Raw genomic sequence first — 22,833 nt, 5'->3', positions numbered from 1 at the left:
TGTACCCGAACAGGCGCCGGAGTGTGGCGACTGGGGGATTTTCACAGTAACTTCATTGCAGTGTTAATGTAAGCCTACTTGTGACACTAATAAACTAAACTTTTAACCGTTCTGCCATTGGCAGTGTCTTTGCTGCATAATCTCTGTAATTCACTCCTTAAACACTCCTCCTTTAGGGAAGGAAATCTGCCGTCCTTACCCTGTCTGGCCTACATGTGACTCCAGACCCACAGCAATGTGGTTGACTCTTAACTGCCCCCATTAAGATGCCCCTTGACAACAATAACTTATATTTATATAGCGCCTTTAACATAATGAAACGTCCCAGGGCACTTCTTAAAGTTTGTTCATGGGATTGGCCGTCGCTGGCTGGGCCAGCATTTGGTGCCCATCCTAATTGCCCCTTGAACCGAGTGTCTCGCTCGGCCATTTCAGAGTCAACCACATTGCTGTGGGTCTGGAGTCACATGTAGGCCAGACCGGGTAAGGACGGCAGATTTCCTTCCCTAAAGGACATTAGTGAACCAGATGGGTTTTTCCGACAATGGTTTCATGGTCATCAGTAGGTTCTTAATTCCAGATTTTTAAAAATTGAATTCAAATTTCACCATCCGCCGTGGCGGGGTTCGAACCCGGGTCCCCCAGAACATCAGCTGAGTTTCTGGATTACCAGTCCAGTGAAAGTACCACCAAGCCACAGCCTCCCCTTGCTGTGAATCTAAATACAAAATCAAGCCACGTAAGATCAGATGACACAAAAGCTTGGCCAGTGTCAGAAAAGGAGGAAAGCAAGATAGAGAGTTATCATAGGATCCTACAGTGCAGAAGGAGGCCATTCGGCCCATCGAGTCTACACCGACCACAATCCCAGCTAGGCCCTACCCCCACAACGCCATGCATTTACCTTAGCTAGTTCCCCTGACACTAAGGGGCAATTTAGCATGGCCAATCCACCCTAACCCGCACATCTTTAGACTGTGGGAGGAAACCGGAGCACCCGGAGGAAACCCACGCAGACACGGGGAGAATGTGCAGACTCCGCACAGTCGGCGACCCAAGCCGGGAATCGAACCCGGGTCCCTGGCGCTGTGAGGCTGCAGTGCTAACCACTGTGCCACTGATCATAATTAATAAAATCTTTTGGATTAATGATTGCTTATTAATCCAATCATCGCTTCAGTCATCACTGAGGGATATGGTCTCCGGAAGGGTAGGGAGTTTTAGTTCAGAGGGGCAGCATGGTCGGTGCAGGCTTGGAGGGCCGAAGGGCCTGTTCCTGTGCTGTAATTTTCTTTGTTCTTTGGTTAATTTCTGAAGTGTTAAAACGTTCTAAATCAGTTTTAACATGGTTTCTCACAAATCACTTCCTTTATTGTGACTGTGGGAATGATTTTGCTCTGGGTGGGTGGTGGAGTGTTGGAGAATTCCATGTCAGCGATATTCCATTGGTTCCAAAAGGATCTCTCCTGGAGGGCAAATTGGAGGGCAGCGGGAAGAGGGATCGAGCCAGCCGTAGTTGGATGACGGAGATCCTGGAGTGCTTGCAGATGAGCTACGATGTGATGTGTGAGGGTGGCGCAGACCACAAGATACAGGAGCAGAATTAGGCCATTCAGCCCATCAACTCTGTTCTGCCATTCAATCATGGCTGATATTTTTTTCATCCCCATTCTCCTGCCTTCACCCCGTAGCCCCTGATCCCCTTATTAATCAAGAACCTATCTATCTCTGTCTTAAAGACACTCAATGACCTGGCCTCCTCTGTGGCAATGAGTTCCACAGATTCACCACCAGAAATTCCTCCTCATCTCAGTTTTAAAGGAGCGTCCCTACACTCTGAGGTTGTGCCCTTGAATTGGAGTCTCTCCCACGAGTGGAAACATCCTCTCCACGTCCACTCTATCCAGGCCTCTCAGTATTCTGAAAGTTTTAATTAGATCCCCCTCTCATCCTTCTAAACTCCATTGAGGACAGACCCAGATTCCTCAACCACTCCTCATATGACAAACCCTTCATTCCTGGGATCATTCTTGTGAACCTCCTCTGGATCCCCCTCCAAATGTACATTGGGGAAACCATGCAGACGCTACGACAACGGATGAATGAACACCGCTCGACAATCACCAGGCAAGACTGTTCTCTTCCTGTGGGGGAGCACTTCAGCAGTCACGGGCATTCAGCCTTGGATCTTCAGGTAAGCGTTCTCCAAGGCGGCCTTCACGACACACGACAGCGCAGAGTCGCTGAGCAGAAACTGATAGCCAAGTTCCGCACACATGAGGACGGCCTAAACCGGGATGTTGGATTTATGTCACATTATCAGTAACCCCCACAGCTTGCCTCCTGATCTTGCAGAATCTCACTAGCTGTTCTGTCTGGAGACAATACATGTCTCTTTAACCTGTGTTTAATGTTCCCTCCACCCACATTATCTGTACCTTTAAGACCTGGCTGGCTGTAGAGATTTGCATTCTAATTAGTATTCTGTAACTTGATGTTGTGTCTCTGTGCACTGTTGGAGAACAGATTTTCACTCCATCTGACGAAGGGGCAGCGCTCCGAAAGCTTGTGGTATTTGCTACCAAATAAACCTGTGGACTTTAACCTGGTGTTGTGAGACTTCTTACTTACCCCTCCAAAGCCGGCACATCCTTCCTTAGGTATGGGACCCAAAACTGCTCACAATACTCCAAATGGGGTCTGACCAGAGCCTTATACAGTCTCAGTAGTAGAACATCCCTGTGAGTGTGTCAGACCATGACAGCAGACCTCGTGGTGGGAGTAGCGACAGACAGACAGGCAGACAGGCAGACAGACAGACAGGCAGACAGAGAGAGCATCAGTGAAATCCTTGATCAGCCAGCAGTGCGTTGGCTACTTTGATTCTTGCTGCAGTGGGACTGAGCTCTCACTCCCTGTGCCGGGGGTGACTTGCGCATGTTTGCATCTCAAGCCCCGGGGAACACAACTGCCTCTTTACACATCTGTGCAAACACTGTCTGTCTTCCTGCAGTTGGGAGAGCGAGTGAGAGTTTATGGTGCTGAACCACTGTCAAAGCAGGACTTTTAACCCGTTTCGCAGAGACGACCCTGTCTCACACTCCTTCCCGACTCACAGGGAAGGGTTTCCAAAACTGAATATCCGATCCTTCATTTGGTATGGATTTCCAAAAACTTTCCATTGAAAGTGCCCGGCCTTCAACAAAGATCCAGGGCGTTGGTAACGAGGGAGTAACAGACGCAGGGAGTTGGTAACGAGGGAGTAACAAATGCAGGGAGTTGGTAACGAGGGAGTAACAGACGCAGGGAGTTGGTAACGAGGGAGTAACAGACGCAGGGAGTTGGTAACGAGGGAATAACAGACGCAGGGAGTTGGTAACGAGGGAGTAACAGACGCAGGGAGTTGGTAACGAGGGAGTAACAAACGCAGGGAGTTGGTAACGAGGGAGTAACAGACGCAGGGAGTTGGTAACGAGGGAATAACAGACGCAGGGAGTTGGTAACGAGGGAATAACAGACGCAGGGAGTTGGTAACGAGGGAGTAACAAACGCAGGGAGTTGGTAACGAGGGAGTAACAGACGCAGGGAGAGAGTAACGATGGAGTAACAGATGGAGGGAGAGAATAACAAGAGGCAGAGGGAAAGAGTGAGGGGGGTGAAACTGAAAAATGAGAGAGGCAGAATGAGTGAGTAACAACAGTGAGTAACAGAGAGGTGTAAGGAAAGTAAGACACCAAAGTAAACAGGATTGATAAATGAGGTAAGGTAACATTGGCATGAGGAATGGGAACAGAATTCACAATGCAGGGTGACGGTGGGGAGAGAGGGAGGGGTCTCCGAATCTCTAGCCCTGTCTGGAGGGGAAATAATGAGTGGGAGCCTCGGCCCATTGTGGTACATCACAGACTGAGACAGAGGAGGTAGAGAAAGAAGAAAGGGAGAGACGGAAAGAAAAAGAGAGGGAGGGAAAGAGACACAGAAGGAAAAAACACAAATGGACGAACAGGGAGTTAGAGAGAGGAAGGAGGTGATTGAGAGGTAAAGGGAGAGAAAGAAGGAAAAGGAGGGAGGGAAAGAGAAAGGGAGAGAGATAGAAAGAGAAAAAGAAAGGGAACGAGGGAAAGGGTGATGGACAAACAGAGAAAGAGAGCGAAACAAAGGGCCCTATTTTACCATTTTGATTCTAAGTGCTGGGCGGACTTGAAACTGGGAGTGTTTCAGATCCGACTTTTAGACCCGTTCTCAGGTGCCCCCATGCCAGACTCTGCCTGGAAAATATCAGCGATTCCGAATCGCGCTGCAGAAGCTCGTGGACGGGGCTTAAGGCGCCCGAAATCCTGCAGCTCCGATCGGAGCCCCCAACTGCGCATGCGCGGAGGAAAAAAAAAAGATAGAATGTGGCTCCCCTGCCACATCGCTCCCGATAATGCCTCCCCCCTGGCCCCCACAGACATTGCCCCACCCCCACAACATTACTGACCCCTTATCCCCCCCACCCCCCTCACGCCACCCCAGACCAATTGCGGGCCCCTCCCCACTTCTGCCCTGCCAATCTCAGACAGAGTGGCAGCGGATCCCCCCCCTTCTCCACCTCCCCCTTTCTCCACCCCCCCCCCACCCCCTCTTCTCCACTCCTCCCCCCTCCCCCCCAACCAATCTCAAGCAGAGAGCCATTGGGCGCTCAGCACTTACCTCCTCACTAACTGGAGCGCTGGAATCGGACTTTTGAGAAACATGTCTATTTTGCGCCGATTCCGGATGGGCGAACGCGCTGGTAAAGGGGGAAGGGCCGGTAAGGTTGGACATGCAGCCCATTAAGTCAATTTAAATGCATTTAAATGGCCGTCGCGCCCGTTTGGTGCGCGGTCCCGATCGTGGCCATTTTCGGGCCTTGGTGAAGGGGGAACCGGCGCGCAGGCGGGCGCGGATCGAGCTACTCGCCTCACGCCCGACTTAACAAGTTTTCGCGCCCGAAAACGGACGCAACTTGATGGGTAAAATTGGGCCTGAAGAGAGAGAGAGGGAGAGAGAAAGAGAAAGAAAAAGAGAGGGAAAGCACGAGGTGGAGAAAAAATGGAGGGAAACAAAGAAAGGAAGGGAGAGATGGGAAGAAAAAGAGAGAAAGTCAACAAAATGTTTTAAAGATTAAAGTTTATTTAATGTCACAAGTAAGGCTTACATTCACACTGCAATGAAGTTACTGTGAAAATCCCCTAGTTGCCACACTCCGGCGCCTGTTCGGGTACACGGAGGGAGAATTGAGCACGGCCAAAAGGAGCTTTAACCAAGGATGAACATGAGGAGAGGCACTAAGAACCATTGTCTTCCCAGGAAGAGAGATATGAAATGACTCACACAAGGTCATCTTAGATTAGAATAGACTTTAATAATCCAAAACTCAAGGGGCCAGCAGGAATTGCCCTTAACACAGCCGAGGGAGACAAAAAGGAGATTTGAATGTTGTGCTCACTGCTCAATGACCCCAACACTGAAAGATCAGTTGTGTTTTCCCAACAGGGAATGCCAGTAACACAGATCTCGGATTCCCTTCCTCTCCAATAGAGATGCCCGGCTGAAAGAGGTGGCGGGAGGGGGGAGGGGGGGGGGCAATGTTGCAGAGACAGGAGACTTCTTTTCCTTTCCAAAGAATCCCTACAGTGCAGAAGGAGGCCATTCGGCCCATCGAGTTTGCACCAACCACAATCCCACCCTATCCCCATAACCCCAGGCATTTTTTTTATTCATTCATGGGATGTGGGCGTCACTGGCTGGCCAGCATTTATTGCCCATCCCTTGTTGCCCATCCCTTGTTGCCCAGAGGCAGTCAACCACATTGCCATGGCTCTGGAGTCACATGTAGGCCAGACCAGGTAAGGACGGCAGATTTCTTTCCCGAAAGGACATTAGTGAACCAGATGGGTTTTTCTGACAATCGACAATGGTTTCATGGTCATCAGTAGATTCTTAATTCCAGATTTTTTTTATTGAATTCAAATTCCACCATCTGCCGTGGCGGGATTCGAACCCGGGTTCCCAGAACATTGGCTGAGTTTCTGGATTAATAGTCTAGCGATAATACCACTAGACCATCACCTCCCCTTAATTTACCCGAGCTAATCCTCTGACACTAAAGGGCAATTTAGCACAGCCAATCCACCTAATCTGCACATCTTTGGACTGTGGGAGGAAACCAGAGCACCTGGAGGAAACCCACGTAGACACGGGGAGAATGTGCAAACTCCGCACAGACAGTGACCCGAGGCTGGAATTGAACCCGGGTCCCTGGCACTGTGAGCCAGCAGTGCTAACCACTGTGCCACCGTGCCGCCCCTTTCTCGACAGCGTTGTAAGGTGGTCCCACCAGTACCCAACTGGTATATCATAGAAACCCGACAGTAAGGAAGGAGGCCATTCGGCCCATCATGCCTGCACCGCGACAATCCCACCCAGATCCTACCCCCGTAACCCCACACATTTACCCCGCTCAATCCCTGACACTAAGCAGCAATTTTTGCATGGCCAATCTTACCCCGCTCAGTCCCCTGACACTAAGGGGCAATTTTAGCATGGCCAACCCACCTCACCCGCACATCTTTGTTATCTGTTCCCTTTTTCACCACATTGCTACAGTTGGATTCTTAACCTCTAAGGTAAGGAGGGGAGGTGGGTGGGTGGGGGGGGGGGGCTATCTACCAGGTTCCCCCTCATAAAGTATATACCCAGTGACCACTCCTATTATAAAGTACAGGCGTCGTCACCAGGTCAAGATCAGTCTTAGCCGTGATGCCCCGTGCAGTCGAATAATTTGCTTTCGTTCACCGTCTTGGCCCACACCCACAATGGGCTTTTGGCCAGAGGTTTCAGGGCAGGAAGCACCCATAAACATCCGCCGATTAGTGACAACCCCAGCGCGGAGACCACAACCGAATTCAAATCGCGTCTGAGCGTGCCGCCAAATCCTTATTTCAAAAACGACCGAAAGCACTTTTAATTTCCGGCGTCCGTCTGGTCCAGAATTCAGGCTGTCCCTCTCCGTGCACTACTGAGGGAGTGCGGCACTGTCGGAGGCACTGTCTTTTGGATGAGACTTTAGGTCCCATCTGCCTTTGCAAGGGGGAGGCCAAAGATCCCATGGCCACGATTGATCACTTTGGCCTAAAGGGGCATCAGAGTTTTAGGGGGGGTCTAGGGCTGTTACACTTAGGCCCAATGACCACACTGTTCAAAAAAAAAAATCCTTCATCGGCTGAAAAGTGATTTGGGATGTCCATAGGTGCTATATAAATGCAAGTCCTGTCCTTCAATGATGAAAGATGCAGCCAGTCTGGAGCCTCTTCTTGAAGGCAAGAGGTGACCCATTGTGCCACTGTGGAGACTCCCGTGGGGTGTGGCGCATTGTGAGAGGGTGGTCCGGACGAACGTCCTTGTACACGACCTCTCCAAAGGCCAACAAAGATCTTAACAATGCGGCGGCAACGAGAGAGAGCGAGAGTCCACCTGGTTTTTCCTCGAGGGAAGACCCCCCTGGCCCTCGAGGTGGGAGCTCTCAGCGGCATCCGCAGCCTTCGACCGCCATCTCCTGGTAATTCTTAAGGACCACCCTGTCGTCGTCATCCAGGTAAAGCATGGCGACGGGGCTGAGCTCGGTGGGGACGCAGCAAGCCCGGGGAATGTTCACGTTGACCGAGTTCACCAAGGTCTGCACGATGGCATGGCTGGAGGAGTTCATGTGGTCCGCCAAGGGGAAGCGGCACTCCCCTTGGCAGTAGAAGGCGTTGTAGCCGCGGGGAGCGATGATCCACTCCGTCCAGCCCACCCGCTCGAAGTCCACGTACAGCGGCCGCCTCCGGCAGCGATTCCGCCCCCGGCCCCTCTTGCGCCCGCCGTGCCTCTTGCTCCTCGCCCCCAGGGCCCGCCCGCTGCCGTCCTGCCCGTAGGTGACCAGGAACGGCCTCTGACCCGGCCGGCCGCCCCTTCCCTCCCCCCCACGCAGCGACCTGCCCACCCTCGGCGGCCCGGCCTGCGGCTCTGCCCGCTGCGCCTCGACCAGGAAGGTGACCAGGCCCTGCCGCCCCCTCCTGGAGTCCGCCACAGCCGGGCCCACGTTGAAGCTCTCCCACTGGGTGCGGTTGGCGGGCAGAAGCCGCCTGTCCAGCAGACGCCGCCCCCTCCTGCCGCCCAGGGGCCCCAAGAGCTCGTAAATGGCGACCAGCTCCGTCCCGAGGCGCGTCGCCCCGTCAGGCCCCCTGAATAGACGCAGCTCAGCCGACATGACTTGCTCGTGGTCGGGAATGTTGCTCAGGTTGAAGGCAATCCGGTGGAAGTTCCCTCCCTCGGAATGGGGGACGTCCTGGAGATATTCTGTCAAAGGCAAATATACCAGTCGGGTTAATAATAAGACCTGCGGAGCAAAATACCCTCCATCCCACCAATGTTTCACCGGATCTGGGCGTCGCTGGCTAGGCCATTATTGATTGTCCATCAGGTACATTGAGGGAGAATTTAGAACGGCCAATGCACCGAGCCAGCACGTCTTCCGGACTATGGGAGGAAACCGGAACACCCGGAGGAAACCCACGCAGACACAATGGCACAGTGGTTAACACTGCTGCCTCACAGTGCCAGGGGCCAGGGTTCTACTCCCGGCTTGGGGTCACTGTCTGCCCGGAGTCTGCACGTTCTCCCCGTGTCTGCGTGGGTTTCCTCCAGGTGCTCCGGTTTCCTCCCAAAGCCCGAAAGACGTGCTGGTTAGGGTGCATCGGCCGTGCTAAATTCTCCCTCAGTGTTACCCGAACAGGTGCCGGAGTGTGGCAACACAGTTTTTTACACAGAGGGTGGTGGGTGCCTGGAACCCGTTGCCAGGGGAGGTAATGGAAATACATGAATAGAACATAGAACATAGAACATAGAACATTACAGCGCAGAACAGGCCCTTCGGCCCACGATGTTGCACCGACCAGTTAAAAAAAAAAACTGTGACCCTCCAACCTAAACCAATTTCTTTTCGTCCATGAACCTATCTACGGATCTCTTAAACGCCCCCAAACTAGGCGCATTTACTACTGATGCTGGCAGGGCATTCCAATCCCTCACCACCCTCTGGGTAAAGAACCTACCCCTGACATCGGTTCTATAACTACCTCCCCTCAATTTAAAGCCATGCCCCCTCGTGCTGGATTTCTCCATCAGAGGAAAAAGGCTATCACTATCCACCCTATCTAAACCTCTAATCATCTTATATGTTTCAATAAGATCCCCTCTTAGCCGCCGCCTTTCCAGCGAAAACAATCCCAAATCCCTCAGCCTCTCCTCATAGGATCTCCCCTCCATACCAGGCAACATCCTGGTAAACCTCCTCTGCACCCTCTCCAAAGCCTCCACATCCTTCCTGTAATGTGGGGACCAGAACTGCACACAGTACTCCAAGTGCGGCCGCACCAGAGTTGTGTACAGTTGCAACATAACGCTACGACTCCTAAATTCAATCCCCCTACCAATAAACGCCAAGACACCATATGCCTTCTTAACAACCTTATCTACTTGATTCCCAACTTTCAGGGATCTATGCACACATACACCTAGATCCCTCTGCTCCTCCACACTATTCAAAGTCCTCCCGTTAGCCCTATACTCAACACATCTGTTATTCCTACCAAAGTGAATTACCTCACACTTCTCCGCATTAAACTCCATCCGCCACCTCTCGGCCCAACTTTGCAACCTGTCTAAGTCTTCCTGCAAACTACGACACCCTTCCTCACTGTCTACCACACCACCGACTTTGGTGTCATCAGCAAATTTGCTAATCCACCCAACTATACCCTCATCCAGATCATTAATAAATATTACAAACAGCAGTGGCCCCAAAACAGATCCCTGAGGTACACCACTTGTAACCGCACTCCATGATGAATATTTACTATCAACCACCACCCTCTGTTTCCTATCCGCTAGCCAATTCCTGATCCAATTTCCTAGATCACCCCCAATCCCGTACATCTGCATTTTCTGCAGAAGCCTACCATGGTGAACCTTATCAAACGCCTTACTAAAATCCATATATACCACGTCCACTGCCTTGCCCCCATCCACCTCCTTGGTCACTTTCTCAAAAAACTCAATAAGGTTAGTAAGGCACGACCTACCTGCCACAAAACCATGCTGACTATCACCTATCAATTCATTACTCTCCAAATAACTATAAATCCTATCCCTTATAATTTTTTCCAACATCTTGCCGACAACAGAAGTGAGACTCACCGGTCTATAATTCCCGGGGAAGTCTCTGTTCCCCTTCTTAAACAATGGGACAACATTCGCTAACCTCCAATCTTCTGGTACTATACCAGAGGCCAACGACGACCTGAAGATCAGAGCCAGAGGCTCTGCAATCACTTCTCTTGCCTCCCAGAGAATCCTTGGATAAATCCCATCCGGACCAGGGGATTTATCTATTTTCAGACCCTCCAGAATATCCTGCACATCCTCCTTATCAACTGTAATACTGTCTATTCTACTCCCCTGCAACCCAGTGTCCTCCTCAGCTATATTCATGTCCCCTTGCGTGAACACCGAAGAGAAATATTGGTTCAATGCTTCACCAATCTCCTCCGGTTCCACACATAACTTCCCTCTGCCATCTATAACTGGCCCTAAACTTGCCCTAACCAACCTTCTGTTCTTGACATACCTATAGAACGCCTTAGGATTCTCTTTAACCCTATCCGCCAAAGTCTTCTCATGTCCCCTTTTAGCCCTTCTAAGCTCGCTCTTCAACTCCCTCTTAGCCAATCTAAAGCTTTCTAGTGCACTACCCGAGTGCTCACGTCTCATCCGAACATAAGCCTCCTTTTTCTTTTTAACCAACAAAGAAACTTTTTTGGTGCACCACGGTTCCCTAGCCCTACCAATTCCTCCTTGCCTGACAGGGACATACCTATCACAGACTCGCAGTAGCTGCTCCTTGAAAAAACTCCACATGTCGGACGTTCCCAGTCCCTGTAATCTCCTAGTCCAACCTATGTTTCCTAATTCTCTCCTAATAGCCTCATAATTACCCTTCCCCCAGCTAAAACCACTGGTCCGAGGTTCATGCCTATCCCTTTCCATCACTAAGGTGAACGTAACCGAATTGTGGTCACTATCACCAAAATGCACACCAACTTCCAAGTCTAGCACCTGGTCTGGCTCATTTCCCAGCACCAGATCCAATATAGCCTCACCTCTAGTTGGCCTGTCTACTAGACAGGATGGGAATAGAGGCATATGGTCCCCGGAAGGGTAGGGGGTTTTAGTTCAGATGGGCAGCATGGTCGGTGCAGGCTTGGAGGGCCGAAGGGCCTGTTCTTCTGCTTTAATTTTCTTTTTTCTTTGTGTGCTCTGATTTCCTCCCACAGTCCAACGATGTGCGGGTTAGGTGGATCGGCCATGCTAAATTGCCCCTTAGTGTCAGGGGGACTAGCTAGGGTAAATGCATGGGGTTATGGAGTTAGGGCCTGGGTGGGATTGTAGTCGGTGCAGACTCGATGGGCTGAATGGCCTCCTTCTGCACTGTAGGGATTCTATGATTCTATCCTAACCAGCACGGTCTTTCGGATTGTGGGAGGAAACCGGAGGAAACCCACGCAGACACGGGGAGAACATGCCAGACTCTGCACAGCCGCCTTCTTGAACCATTGCAGTCCCTGTGCTGTAGTTATACCCAGTAAGAAGTTTAACCACACCAGGTTAAAGTCCAACAGGTTTATTTGGTAGCAAAAGCCACACAAGCTTTCGGAGCCCCAAGCCCCTTCTTCAGGTGAGTGGGAATTCTGTTCACAAACAGGGCATATAAAGACACAAACTCAATTTACATGAATAATGGTTGGAATGCGAATACTTACAGCTAATCAAGTCTTTAAGATACTTGTAGTTATACCCACAGTACTGTTATTTATTTATTATTGTTACAAGTAACACTGCAATGAAGTTACTGTGAAAATCCCCTAGTCGCCACACTCCGGCGCCTGTTTGGGTACACCGGGGGAGAATTTAACATGGCCAATGCACGTCTTTTGGACTGTGGGAGGAAACCGGAGCACCCGGAGGAAATCCACGCAAACACGTGCAGACTCCACAAACACGTACAGATTCCCCAACTGGGAATCGAACCCGGATCCCTGGCGCTGTGAGGCAGCAGTGCTAACCACTGTGCCACCCTGGGACAGTGTTCCAGGATTTTGACCCAGCAACAGTGAAGGAACAGCCGATATATTTCCAAGTCGGGATGGCGAACGACTTGGAGGGAACCTTCAGGTGGTGGTGTTCCCATGTCCCTGCTCTCCTTGTCTTTCTGGGTGGTAGAGGTGGTGTGTTTGGAAGGTGCTGCCAAAGGAACCTTAAGAGGTTTCGGGAGGGAATTCCAGAACTTAGGGCCCCGGCAGCTGGAGGCACAGTGACCAACAGGAGAGAGCTGGATGTGCAAGAGGCAGAATTAAGGGAGCTGAGATATTTTGGAAGAACGGGTACAATTTTGTCTTTTAAAAAGCATTTAGATAGTTACATGGGTACCATGGGTCTAGGGGGTATGGACCAAATGCGGGCAATTGGGGTTAGCTTGAGGGTTTTCAAAAAAAAGGGTGGCATGGACAAGTTGGGCCTGTTTCCATGCTGTAAACCTCTATGACTCTATTGTAGGATTAAGGGACATCGGAATAAGAGGAGGCCATTCAGCCCCTCAAGCCTGTGCCACCATTCAATTAGATTATGGGCTAAACTGTACCTTAACTCTTTCTGTCCGAGGTTCCATAACCCTTGATACCATTGCTTAACAAAAATCTCTAAGTTTAAGTTTATTCATTAGTGTGACAAGTAGGCTTACATTAACACTGCAATGAAGTTACTGTGAAAATCCCCTAGTCGCCACAGTTTGGGTACACTGAGGGAGAATTTAGCACGGCCAATGCATCTAACCAGCACGTCTTTCGGACTGTGGGAGGAAACCGGAGCACCCGGAGGAAACCCATGCAGACACGGGGAGAACATGCAAACTCCACACAGACAGTGACCCAAGCGGGAATCGAACCCGGGTCCCTGGCACTGTGAGGCAGCAGTGCTAACCACTGTGCCACCGTGCCGCCCTCTCAATTGCAGCCTTGCAATGAGCAATTAACCAAACCCTGTACAAAAAGGTAAGACGTTGAATTAAGCTTCCCCTACACTGTGCCAGATCTGCACCAATCAAATCTTAAAGAGACATGCATTTCTATAGCACCTTTCACCACCACCTTAACACTTAACTGCCCTCTGAAATGTGGGCAACACACTGGTTAGCACTGCTGCCTCACAGCGCCAGGGACCCGGGTTCAATTTGGGCCTCGGGTCACTGTCTGTGCTGTGTTTGCACGTTCTCCCCGTGGGTTTCCTCCGGGTGCTCCGGTTTCCTCCCACACTCCAAAGATGTGCAGGTTAGGTGGATTGGCCATGCTAAATTGCCCCTTAGTGTCCAAAACTGTGCAGGTTAGGTGGATTGGCCATGCTAAACTGCCCCTTAGTGTCCAAAGATGTGCGGGTTAGGTGGATTGGCCATGCTAAACTGCCCCTTAGTGTCCAAAGATGTGCAGGTTAGGTGGATTGGCCATGCTAAACTGCCCCTTAGTGTCCAAAGATGTGCGGGTTAGGTGGATTGGCCATGCTAAACTGCCCCTTAGTGTCCAAAGATGTGCAGGTTAGGTGGATTGGCCATGCTAAATTGCCCCTTAGTGTCCAAAGATGTGCGGGTTAGGTTGATTGGCCATGCTAAATTGCCCCTTAGTGTCCAAAGATGTGCGGGTTAGGTGGATTGGCCATGCTAAATTGCCCCTTAGTGTCCAAAGATGTGCGGGTTAGGTTGATTGGCCATGCTAAATTGCCCCTTAGTGTCCAAAGATGTACAGGTTAGATGGATTGGCCACGCTAAATTACCCCTTAGTGTCCAAAGGTGTGCGGGTTAAGGCGATTTGCCATGCTACATTGCCACTTGTGTCGGGGGTGGGGGTGGGGGGGGGGGGGGGGGCGGGATTAGCAGGGTAAAGTTGTGGGGTTGAATGGATAGGGCTTGGATGGGATTGTTGTCACTGCAGGCTTGATGGGCTGAATGGCCTCCACCTCCACTGTTGGGATTCTCTGATTCTATTTAGCAAGGGCAGTTTGGGGATAAGCAATAAATGCGGGCCTTGCCAGCGATGCCTCCATCCAAAGAAATAATAAAAGGGAATGGCATGCGAGTTGGAAGGGAACTGGTTCTCATTTGCTTGTTGCTGCTATGGTGATGGAGTCTGTAAATTAAGTAGGAGAGATGGGGAAAATTGTTGGGAGTAAAAAGGAATTGCTTCCCTCAAATGGCCTAGACTCCAAAATGTGGAGATGCCGGCGTTGGACTTGGGTAAACACAGCAAGAAGTTTAACAACACCAGGTTAAAGTCCAACAGGTTTATTTGGTAGCAAAAGCCGTGGCTTTTGCTACCAAATAAACCTGTTGGACTTTAACCTGGTGTTGTTAAACTTCTTACTGTCTAGACTCCAAAAGCCAGCCCACCAGCCTCTGAAAGGCGGCGGGGGGAAAGAGGTGGGCTGAGATCCTTCACTCGATGGTCTACCTCGCCCCCCCAGTTCCTGTGCTCACACTCACCCAGGTGATGGAAGCTCCGCACCGTGTTGGCATCCCGCACGTGTCTCTCCAAGGAGGTGAAGCTGGGGTCCTGGATGTTGTCGAAGGCGCCGGCGTGAAAGTGGTACAAGTCTCGCATGTACTGCGGCACGGTGGCGGCGGAACTGGGCCTGGGGAGGCGGCTCAGGCCGAACCTGCCCAGCAGCGTCCGGCGGAGGGTGTGGACCAGCTCCGGGTCAGGCGAGGGGCGGGGGGCGCCTTGCCGCCGACTCGCCCCCGACGTCGCTCTCCTCCCTCCCTCAGAGTACGAGCTGGCCTGTCCAGCCAGCAGTACCCGGGCACACAGTACGACCATCTGTAAAAAACTAGCAGGGAGCATGGTGGAGCTGGAGGGGGGGGGGGGGGGGCAAGAGACAAAGGCGCCGTTAGCACACCGTGGAAGTTGACCACTACTCTCATGACCGCAACTATCCCAGCTGGGGGAACGATTCGCATTTATATAGCACCTTTCACGACCACCGAATGCCCCAAAGTGCTTCACAACCAAAGTTTAAAGTTTATTTATTATTGTCACAAGTAGGCTTACATTAACACTGCAATGAAGTTACTGTGAAGATCCCCTAGTCGCCACACTCCGGCGCCTGTTTGGGTTACACTGAGGAAGATTTAGCATGGCCGATGCACCCTAACCAGCACGTCTTTCAGGGAGGAAACCAGAGCACCCGGAGGAAACCCACGCAGACACGGGGAGAATGTGCAAACTCCACACAGACAGTGACCTGAGCCGGGAATCGAACCCGGGCCCCTGGCGCTGTGAAGCAGCGGCGCTAACCACTGAGCCACCGTGCCGCCCCAGGTACCTTTTAAAGTGTTCTGGGAAAATTGGCAGTACATTTGTGCACGGCAAGCTCCCACAAATGCGATAATGACCGAATAATCTGGGGTTTTTTTTGGTGATGTTGGTCAAATATTGACACCGCAAGACTACCCCAACTGCTGTTCCGCTTCATGTCCACCAGGCAAGGCCATGGTCTAACATCTCATCTGCAAGATAACACCTATGGGTGCTACATTTCTTCAGTACTGCACTGGGGATGTCAGCCTCATGGTGCTCAAGTGGGACCTGAACCCGCAAACGTCTGCGAGGCTACCCACTGCGCTGTGGCTGACAAACTGAGCAATGGGCACTTGTACAACCTTACAATCTTAATCATGGCCTACTCCCAGGGGCCCATCACTGAAGCTATCCATCCATTGGAAGCTATTTATCTTAAAACCCACCCTCACTTTATTCCCAGCCTTCTCTAATGTATTTTATTCCTCCATGGGATGTGGGTGTCGCTGGCTGGGCCAGCATTTATTGCCTATCCCTGAGGGTAGTTGAGAGTCAACCACATTGCTGTGCGCCTGGAGTCACGTGGAGGACAGACTAGGTCAGGACAGCAGATCTCCTTCCCTAAAGGGACATGAGTGAACCAGATGGGTTTTTATGACAATTGACTTGGGGCGGCACGGTGGCACAGAGGTTAGCACTGCAGCCTCACAGTGCCAGGGACCTGGGTTCAAATCCCGGCTTGGGTCATTGTGCAAAATCCGCACATTCTCCCCAGGTGCTCCGGTTTCCTCCCACAATCCAAAGACGTGCGTCCTAAAGGTTTACCCTTTAGACTTTGACCCTCACTCCCACCCTCGGGAATATCCATCCTGCATCTATTCTGTCTAGTTACGTTAGAATTTAATAGGTTATATGAGATCCACTCCCGGCCCCATTCTTCTAAACTCCATGCTAAATTGTGTCGGGGGACTAGCTAGGGTAAATGCATGGGATTACGGGGATAGGGGCTGGGTGGGATTGTGGTCGGTGCAGACTCGGTGGGCCGAATGGCCTCCTTCTGCACTGTAGGGATTCTATGACAATGGTTTCATTAGACTTCAAAATTCCAGACAGTTTTCAAAATTGAATTCCACTTTCACCATCTGCCATGGTGGGATTCGAACCCAGGTCCCCAGAACATCACCCTGGCATAGCCATGGAAAATAAGTGTGGTAACAGGGATGGGGCATGGGAGAGAACTTGGGTAAGTGGCGCCCTTTTGCACCGTGGGGATTCTATGACTCTATGAGCATTACAGCTCCTGGCAATATTGGTTTGGTCATTCAGTCAGAGGTCTGGGCAAAAGGCGTGCCCATCCTTCAACTGCCCCTTCGGGCGGCACGGTAGCACAGTGGTTAGCACTGCTGCTTCACAGCTCCAGGGTCCCGGGTTCGATTCCCGGCTCGGGTCACTGTCTGTGTGGAGTTTGCACATTCTCCTCATGTCTGCGTGGGTTTCCTCCGGGTGCTCCGGTTTCCTCCCACAGTCCAAAGATGTGCGGGTTAGGTTGATTGGCCAGGTTAAAAAAAAATTGCCCCTTAGAGTCCTGGGATGCGTAGGTTAGAGGGATTAGCGGGTAAAATATGTGGGGGTAGGGCCTGGGTGGGATTGTGGTCGGTGCAGACTCGATGGGCCGAATGGCCTCCTTCTGCACTGTAGGGTTTCTATGATTTCCACCACTTTCCCATGTGCTGACGTTACATCCAGACTGCCGAATGCTCAGACTGCACTTGACCATCTGGGGCTCAGAAGGTGCAGGTTCCAACCCAACTCCCAAAATCCGGGCTGATCCCAGACAGGCACCAAGGGAGTGCTGCACTGTCAGAGCTGCTGTCTTTCGACTAACTAAGAGGTATTCGACAGAATTCACGACCATTGCTGTTTGCGGGATCCTGCTGTGCACAAACTGACGGCTGTCACGTTTCCCACAGTGACTGCCCTTCAAAAATACCTCATTGCCTCAAAGTGCTTTGCAGCCATTCAGTGGTCATGAAAGATGACATTTTAAAAAGATTTTAAAAGTTTATTTATTAGTCACAAGTAAGGCTTACATTAACACTGCGATGAAGTTACTGTGAAATTCCTCTAGTCGCCACACTCTGGTGCCTGTTCGGGTCAATGCACCCTAACCAGCACGTCTTTCAGAATGTGGGAGGAAACCGGAGCACCCGAGGAAACCCACGCAGACTCAGGGAGAACGTGCAGACTCCACACAGACAGTGACCCAAGCCAGGATTCGAACGCGAATCTCTGGCGCTGTGAAGCAGCAGTGCTAACCACTGTGCTACCGTGCTGCCCCATTTAAATGGCCTTTAAATGACTTTTAAAGGACGGAATGGTGGCACACTGGTTAGCACTGCTGCCTCACAGCGCCAGAGACCTGCGTTCCATTCCCGGCTTGGGTCACTGTCTGTGTGGAATCTGCACGTTCTCCCCGTGTCTGCGTGGGTTTCCTCCGGGTGCTCTGGTTTCCTCCCACAGTCTGAAAGACGTGCTGGTTAGGGGCATTGGCCGTGCTAAATTCTCCCTCAGTGTACCCAAACAGGTGCCGGAGTGTGGCGACTGGGGGATTTTCACAGTAACTTAATTGTGTTTACTCCGGGTGCTCCGATTTCCACCCACTGCCCAAAGATGTGCAGGTTCGGTGGATTGGCCATGCTAAATTTGCCCCTTAGTGCTCAAAGATGCATAGGTCAGGGGGATTAGCAGGGTAAATACGTGGGGCAATGGGGATAAGGTCTGGGTAAGAGCCGGTGCAGACTCGATGGGCAGAATGGCCTGCTCCTGCACTGTAGGATTCTATGTTCGAATTCCACCATGAATAAAGACGCATTTTGCAACGCACTGTAATTATTTGTGTGTTGAACTGTTTGTAATTGTGTAATCCTTTCATTATTTTCATTTTAATTCTTGTTTTAATGATGAAATTAAAACCTTAATGATTGTCAATTGGTGGAAAAACCCATCTGGTTCCCTTTCCTTCCTTTAGGGAAGGAAATCTGCTGTTCTTACCTGGTCTGGCCTACATGTGATTCCAGAACCACAGCAATGTGGTTGGCTCTGAACTGCCCTCTGAAATGGCTCCTAGCGAGTAACTCAGTTCAAGGACAATTCGGGATGGGCAATAAATGCTGGTCCAGCCAGCGACACCCACATCCCATGGACAAATTTTAAAAATAGGTCATTTAGTTTTGTATTGCATTTTGCAGCCAGCATTTCCAGAGTAGTGAAATGTCCAAAGCCGTGTTATTCAACAACACTTGACACCAATTCACAATATGAGATATTAAGAGGTAAAGCCCATAGATTCCCTGCAGTGCAGAAGGAGGTCATTCAGCCCATTGAGCCGGCACTGGCTCTCTGAAAGAGCATCTTACCCAGGCTCATGCCCTATCCCTGTAACGCCTTTAGCATGGCCAATCTACCTAACCTGCACATCTTTGGACACTATGGGGCAATTTAGCATGGCCAATCCTCCTAACCTGCACATCTTTAGACACTAAGGGGCAATTTAGCATGGCCAATCCATCTAACCTGCACATCTTTAGACCTAAGGAGCAATTTAGCATGGCCAATCCACCTAACCTACACATCTTTAGACACTAAGGGGCAATTTAGCATGGCCAATCCATCTAACCTGCACATCTTTAGACCTAAGGAGCAATTTAGCATGGCCAATCCACCTAACCTGCACATCTTTAGACACTATGGGGCAATTTAGCATGGCCAATCCACCTAACCCACACATCTTTGGACACTAAGGGGAAATTTAGCATGGCCAATCCATCTAACCTGCACATCTTTGGACACTAAGGGACAATTTAGCATGGCCAATCTACCTAACCTGCACATCTTTGGACACTAAGGGGCAATTTAGCACGGCCAATCCACCTAACCTGCACATCTTTAGACACTAAGGGGAAATTTAGCACGGCCAATCCACCTAAACTACACATCTTTAAACACTAAGGGGCAATTTAGCATGGCCAATCCACCTAACCTACACATCTTTGGACTGTGGGAGGAAACCGGAGCACCTGGAGGAAACCCATGCAGACACAGGGAGAATGTGCAAACTCCACACAGACAGTCAACCGAGGCCGGAATCGAACCCGGGTCCCTGGCACTGTGAGGCAGCAGTGCTAACCACTGTGCCGCCGTGCAAAGGAGTAAGTGGAGTGTTATGAAGGAGGAGAGAGAGAGGGTGAGGGGCAGAGAGGGAATTCTAGAACTTGGGGCTGAAGTGGAATGATTAAAATTGGGGGAGCTCGAGGGATCGGAGTTGGAGGGATGCAGGGCTTTCGGAGGGCTGGAGGAGGCGTCTGATGTGAAGATAGCAGGGGCCATTTGGGCTGAATGGCCTGTTTCTGAGCTATTTGTTCCGTGGAGTTCAAAAGCAAACTTGGTTCCTTCCTGTATGTTGCTGGCTGGGTTCTCTGCACCCTCCCCGGTTAGGGTACTGGCCACCTCTTGCTGCCAGTCTGCATCACTCTGACAGCAACCCCTCGGTCATTTATCAATTGCAAACTAACGCGACTTAGCAGATTACTGCCATTTCCATCAGGAGTTCTCATCCTTCCTCTATGTATCACCTCTTTGCCATTATATCATCTTCCTGGCTGGATCTGTGATTCCACCCCAGTGTTACCATCTCCTAACCAATATGGAGAGGATGCCTCAACCTTGGGTCGTATTCCCTGGAATTTTCAAGGTCAGGGGTGATTTGTTCAAATTTTTCAAGGGAACTGACTGGATACAGAGAGAGAGAGACTATTTTCCGCTGGTTTGGGGGAGTCTGGGACCTAACGTTTAAGTTTATTTATTAGTGTCACAAGTAAGCTTGCAATGAAGTTACTGTGAATATCCCCTAGTCGCCACACTCCGGCGCCTGTTCGGGTACACTCACCTGATGAAGGGGCAACGCTCCGAAAGCTCGTGCTACCAAATAAATCTGTTGGACTTTAACCTGGTGTTGTGAGACTACTTACTGTTCGGGTACACTGAGGGAGAATTTAGCACGGGGCCAATGCACCCTAACCAGCACGTCTTTTGGATTGTGGGAGGAAACTGGAGCACCCGGAGGTAACCCACGCAGACATGGGGAGAATGTGCAGACTCCGCACAGACAGTGACCCAAGTCAGGAATCGAACCCAGGTCCCTAGCGCTGTGAGGCAGCAATGCTAACCACTGTGCCACCATGATGCAGGAAGGATGTTCTCGATGGCGGGGGTATCCAGAACCAGGGGGCCACAGTCTGAGGATACAGGGCAGACAGTTTAGAACAGAGATGGGCGGCACGGTGGCACAATGATTGGCACGCTGCCTCACAGCTCCAGGGACCCGGGTTCAATTCTGGCCTTGGGTGACTGTCTGTGTGGAGTTTGCACGTTCTCCCCGTGTCTGTGTGGGTTTCCTCCGGGTGCTCCGGTTTTCTCCCACAGTCCAAATATGTGTAGGTTAGGTGGACTGGCCATGTTAAAATGCCCCTGAGTGTCCCAAGATGTGTAGGTTAGGTGGATTGGCCATGCTGAATTGCCCCCTAGTGTTCCAATATGTTAAAGTTAGAATTTGATTTATTATTGTCACATGTATTAACACACAGTGAAAAGTATTGTTTCTTGCGCGCTATACAGACAAAACATACCGTTCATAGAGAAGGAAAGGAGAGAGTGCAGAATGTAGTGTTACAGTCATAGCTAGGGTGTAGAGAAAGATCAACTTAATGCAAGGTAAATCCATTCAAAACTCTGACAGCAGCAGGGAAGAAGCTGTTCTCGAGTCGGTTGGTACGTGTCCTCAGACTTTTGTATCTTATTCCTGACAGAAGAAGGTGGAAGAGAGAATGTCCAGGGTGCGTGGGGTCTTTAATTATGCTTGCTGCTTTCCCGAGGCAGCGGGAAGTGTAGACAGAGGTGAGATTAGCCATGTTAAATATGTGGGATTACAGGGGATAGGGAGTTGGGGGGAGGAAGCCTAGGTAAAATACTCTGCCAGAGAGTCAGTGCAGACTCGATGGGCCAAATGGCCTCTTCTGTAATGTAGGGATTCTATGATGAGGAGACATTTCTTCACCCAGAGAGTGGTGAGCCTGTGGAACTCCCTACCACAGAAAGTAGTTGAGGCCAAAACATTAAATGTTTTCAAGCAGCAATTAGATATGGCACTTGGGGCGAAGGGAATCAAAGGAATTGGGGGGGACAGAGGCGGGATCAGGTGAGTTGGATGATCATAATGAAGGGCGGAGCAGGCTCGAAGGGCCGAATGGCCTCCTCCCGCTCCTATTTTCTTTGTTTCTATGCAAGGGGCAGTGTCTAAAAACCCGAGGCAGACCTTTCAGGGGTGAAATTAGGAAGGATTTCCCCACGCAAAGGGCCGGAGAGGTTTGGAATTCTCTCCCACAAGTGGCTCGATCTCGCCCCATCTTCCCCTCGCCCCCCCCCCCCATCTTCCCCTCTCCTCTTCTCCTGCCATCTTCTCCCCTCTCTGTCTTCTGCCCCCCCCCTCCATCTTCCCCTCTCCTCCCCTCCCCCCCATCTACATATCCCCTTTTCCTCCCTTTCCCCCTCCCCCATCGTCAGCGCCTCCCTCGTTGCCCCCCCCCCCCTCCTCCACCTCTCCCGCACACAGAGCTCCAAGGTCAGTCCACTATACTGAAAAAATAAACTGCACTATCTGTACAAGTGCACAATAGATTGCGTTCAGTTGTTTGGCTGGCTTCTCATCCATTCATGTTGGGAGCAGGATCATTCCAGGTCAGCTTCTCCCATTTCCTGCAAAAATCCGTTTAAAAAAAAAATCAAGTCTCTCTACTACGTAGGATAGGTCAGCATTCTCACAGAAATAAACTGCTGCATTCACCATCCACAGGAAGGATAACGTGCGTTCATCCAAAGCCCCGTCCGTATCTTAACTCACAATAAGTTCAGACGGGCAGCATGGTCGGTGCAGGCTTGGAGGGCCAAAGGGCCTGTTCCTGCGCTGTAACTTTCTTTGTTCTCTCTTTGTTCTTTGTACTCACTGATCTTAAGGGAAGGCGATGGCCCAGTGGTATTATCACTAGACAATTAATCCAGAAATTCAGCTGACGCTCTGGGGACCCGGGTTTGAATCCCGCAGATGGTGGAATTTGAATTCCATAATATCTGGAATTAAGAATCTACTCATGGCCATGAAACCATTGTCGATTGTCGGAAAAACTCATTTGGTTCACTAATAGATGGCACAGTGGTTAGCACCGCTGCCTCACAGCGCCAGGGACCCGGGTTCGATTCCCGCTTGGGTCACTGTCTGTGCGGAGTCTGCACGTTCTCTGCTTGGTTTTATTCCGGGAGC

General features: G+C 50.8%; 1 protein-coding gene across 3 annotated transcripts in view; it reads right to left on the bottom strand.

The window, feature by feature from the left end:
• Positions 1-5,365: 5,365 nt before the first annotated feature.
• Positions 5,366-22,833, bottom strand: part of LOC144511424 (bone morphogenetic protein 4-like) — a 29,147-nt gene continuing 11,679 nt past the window's right edge. For 2 of the 3 annotated variants that reach the window (XM_078241769.1, XM_078241770.1), the window contains exons 2-3: positions 14,648-15,012; positions 5,366-8,361 (exon numbers count right to left, since the gene is read on the bottom strand). In XM_078241769.1, the coding sequence (XP_078097895.1) occupies positions 7,547-8,361; positions 14,648-15,005 (1,173 nt within the window). In that variant the 5' untranslated portion in view covers positions 15,006-15,012 and the 3' untranslated portion in view covers positions 5,366-7,546. The remainder of the gene's footprint in view (positions 8,362-14,647; positions 15,013-22,833) is intronic. The other variant, XR_013500820.1, reaches the window with a different exon arrangement.

Source organism: Mustelus asterias, chromosome 24 (assembly GCF_964213995.1).
Source record: "Mustelus asterias chromosome 24, sMusAst1.hap1.1, whole genome shotgun sequence".
NCBI lineage: Eukaryota > Metazoa > Chordata > Chondrichthyes > Carcharhiniformes > Triakidae > Mustelus > Mustelus asterias.
The sequence above is the reverse complement of the archived record's forward strand: the minus strand, read 5'-3'. Positions and strand labels throughout refer to the sequence as shown.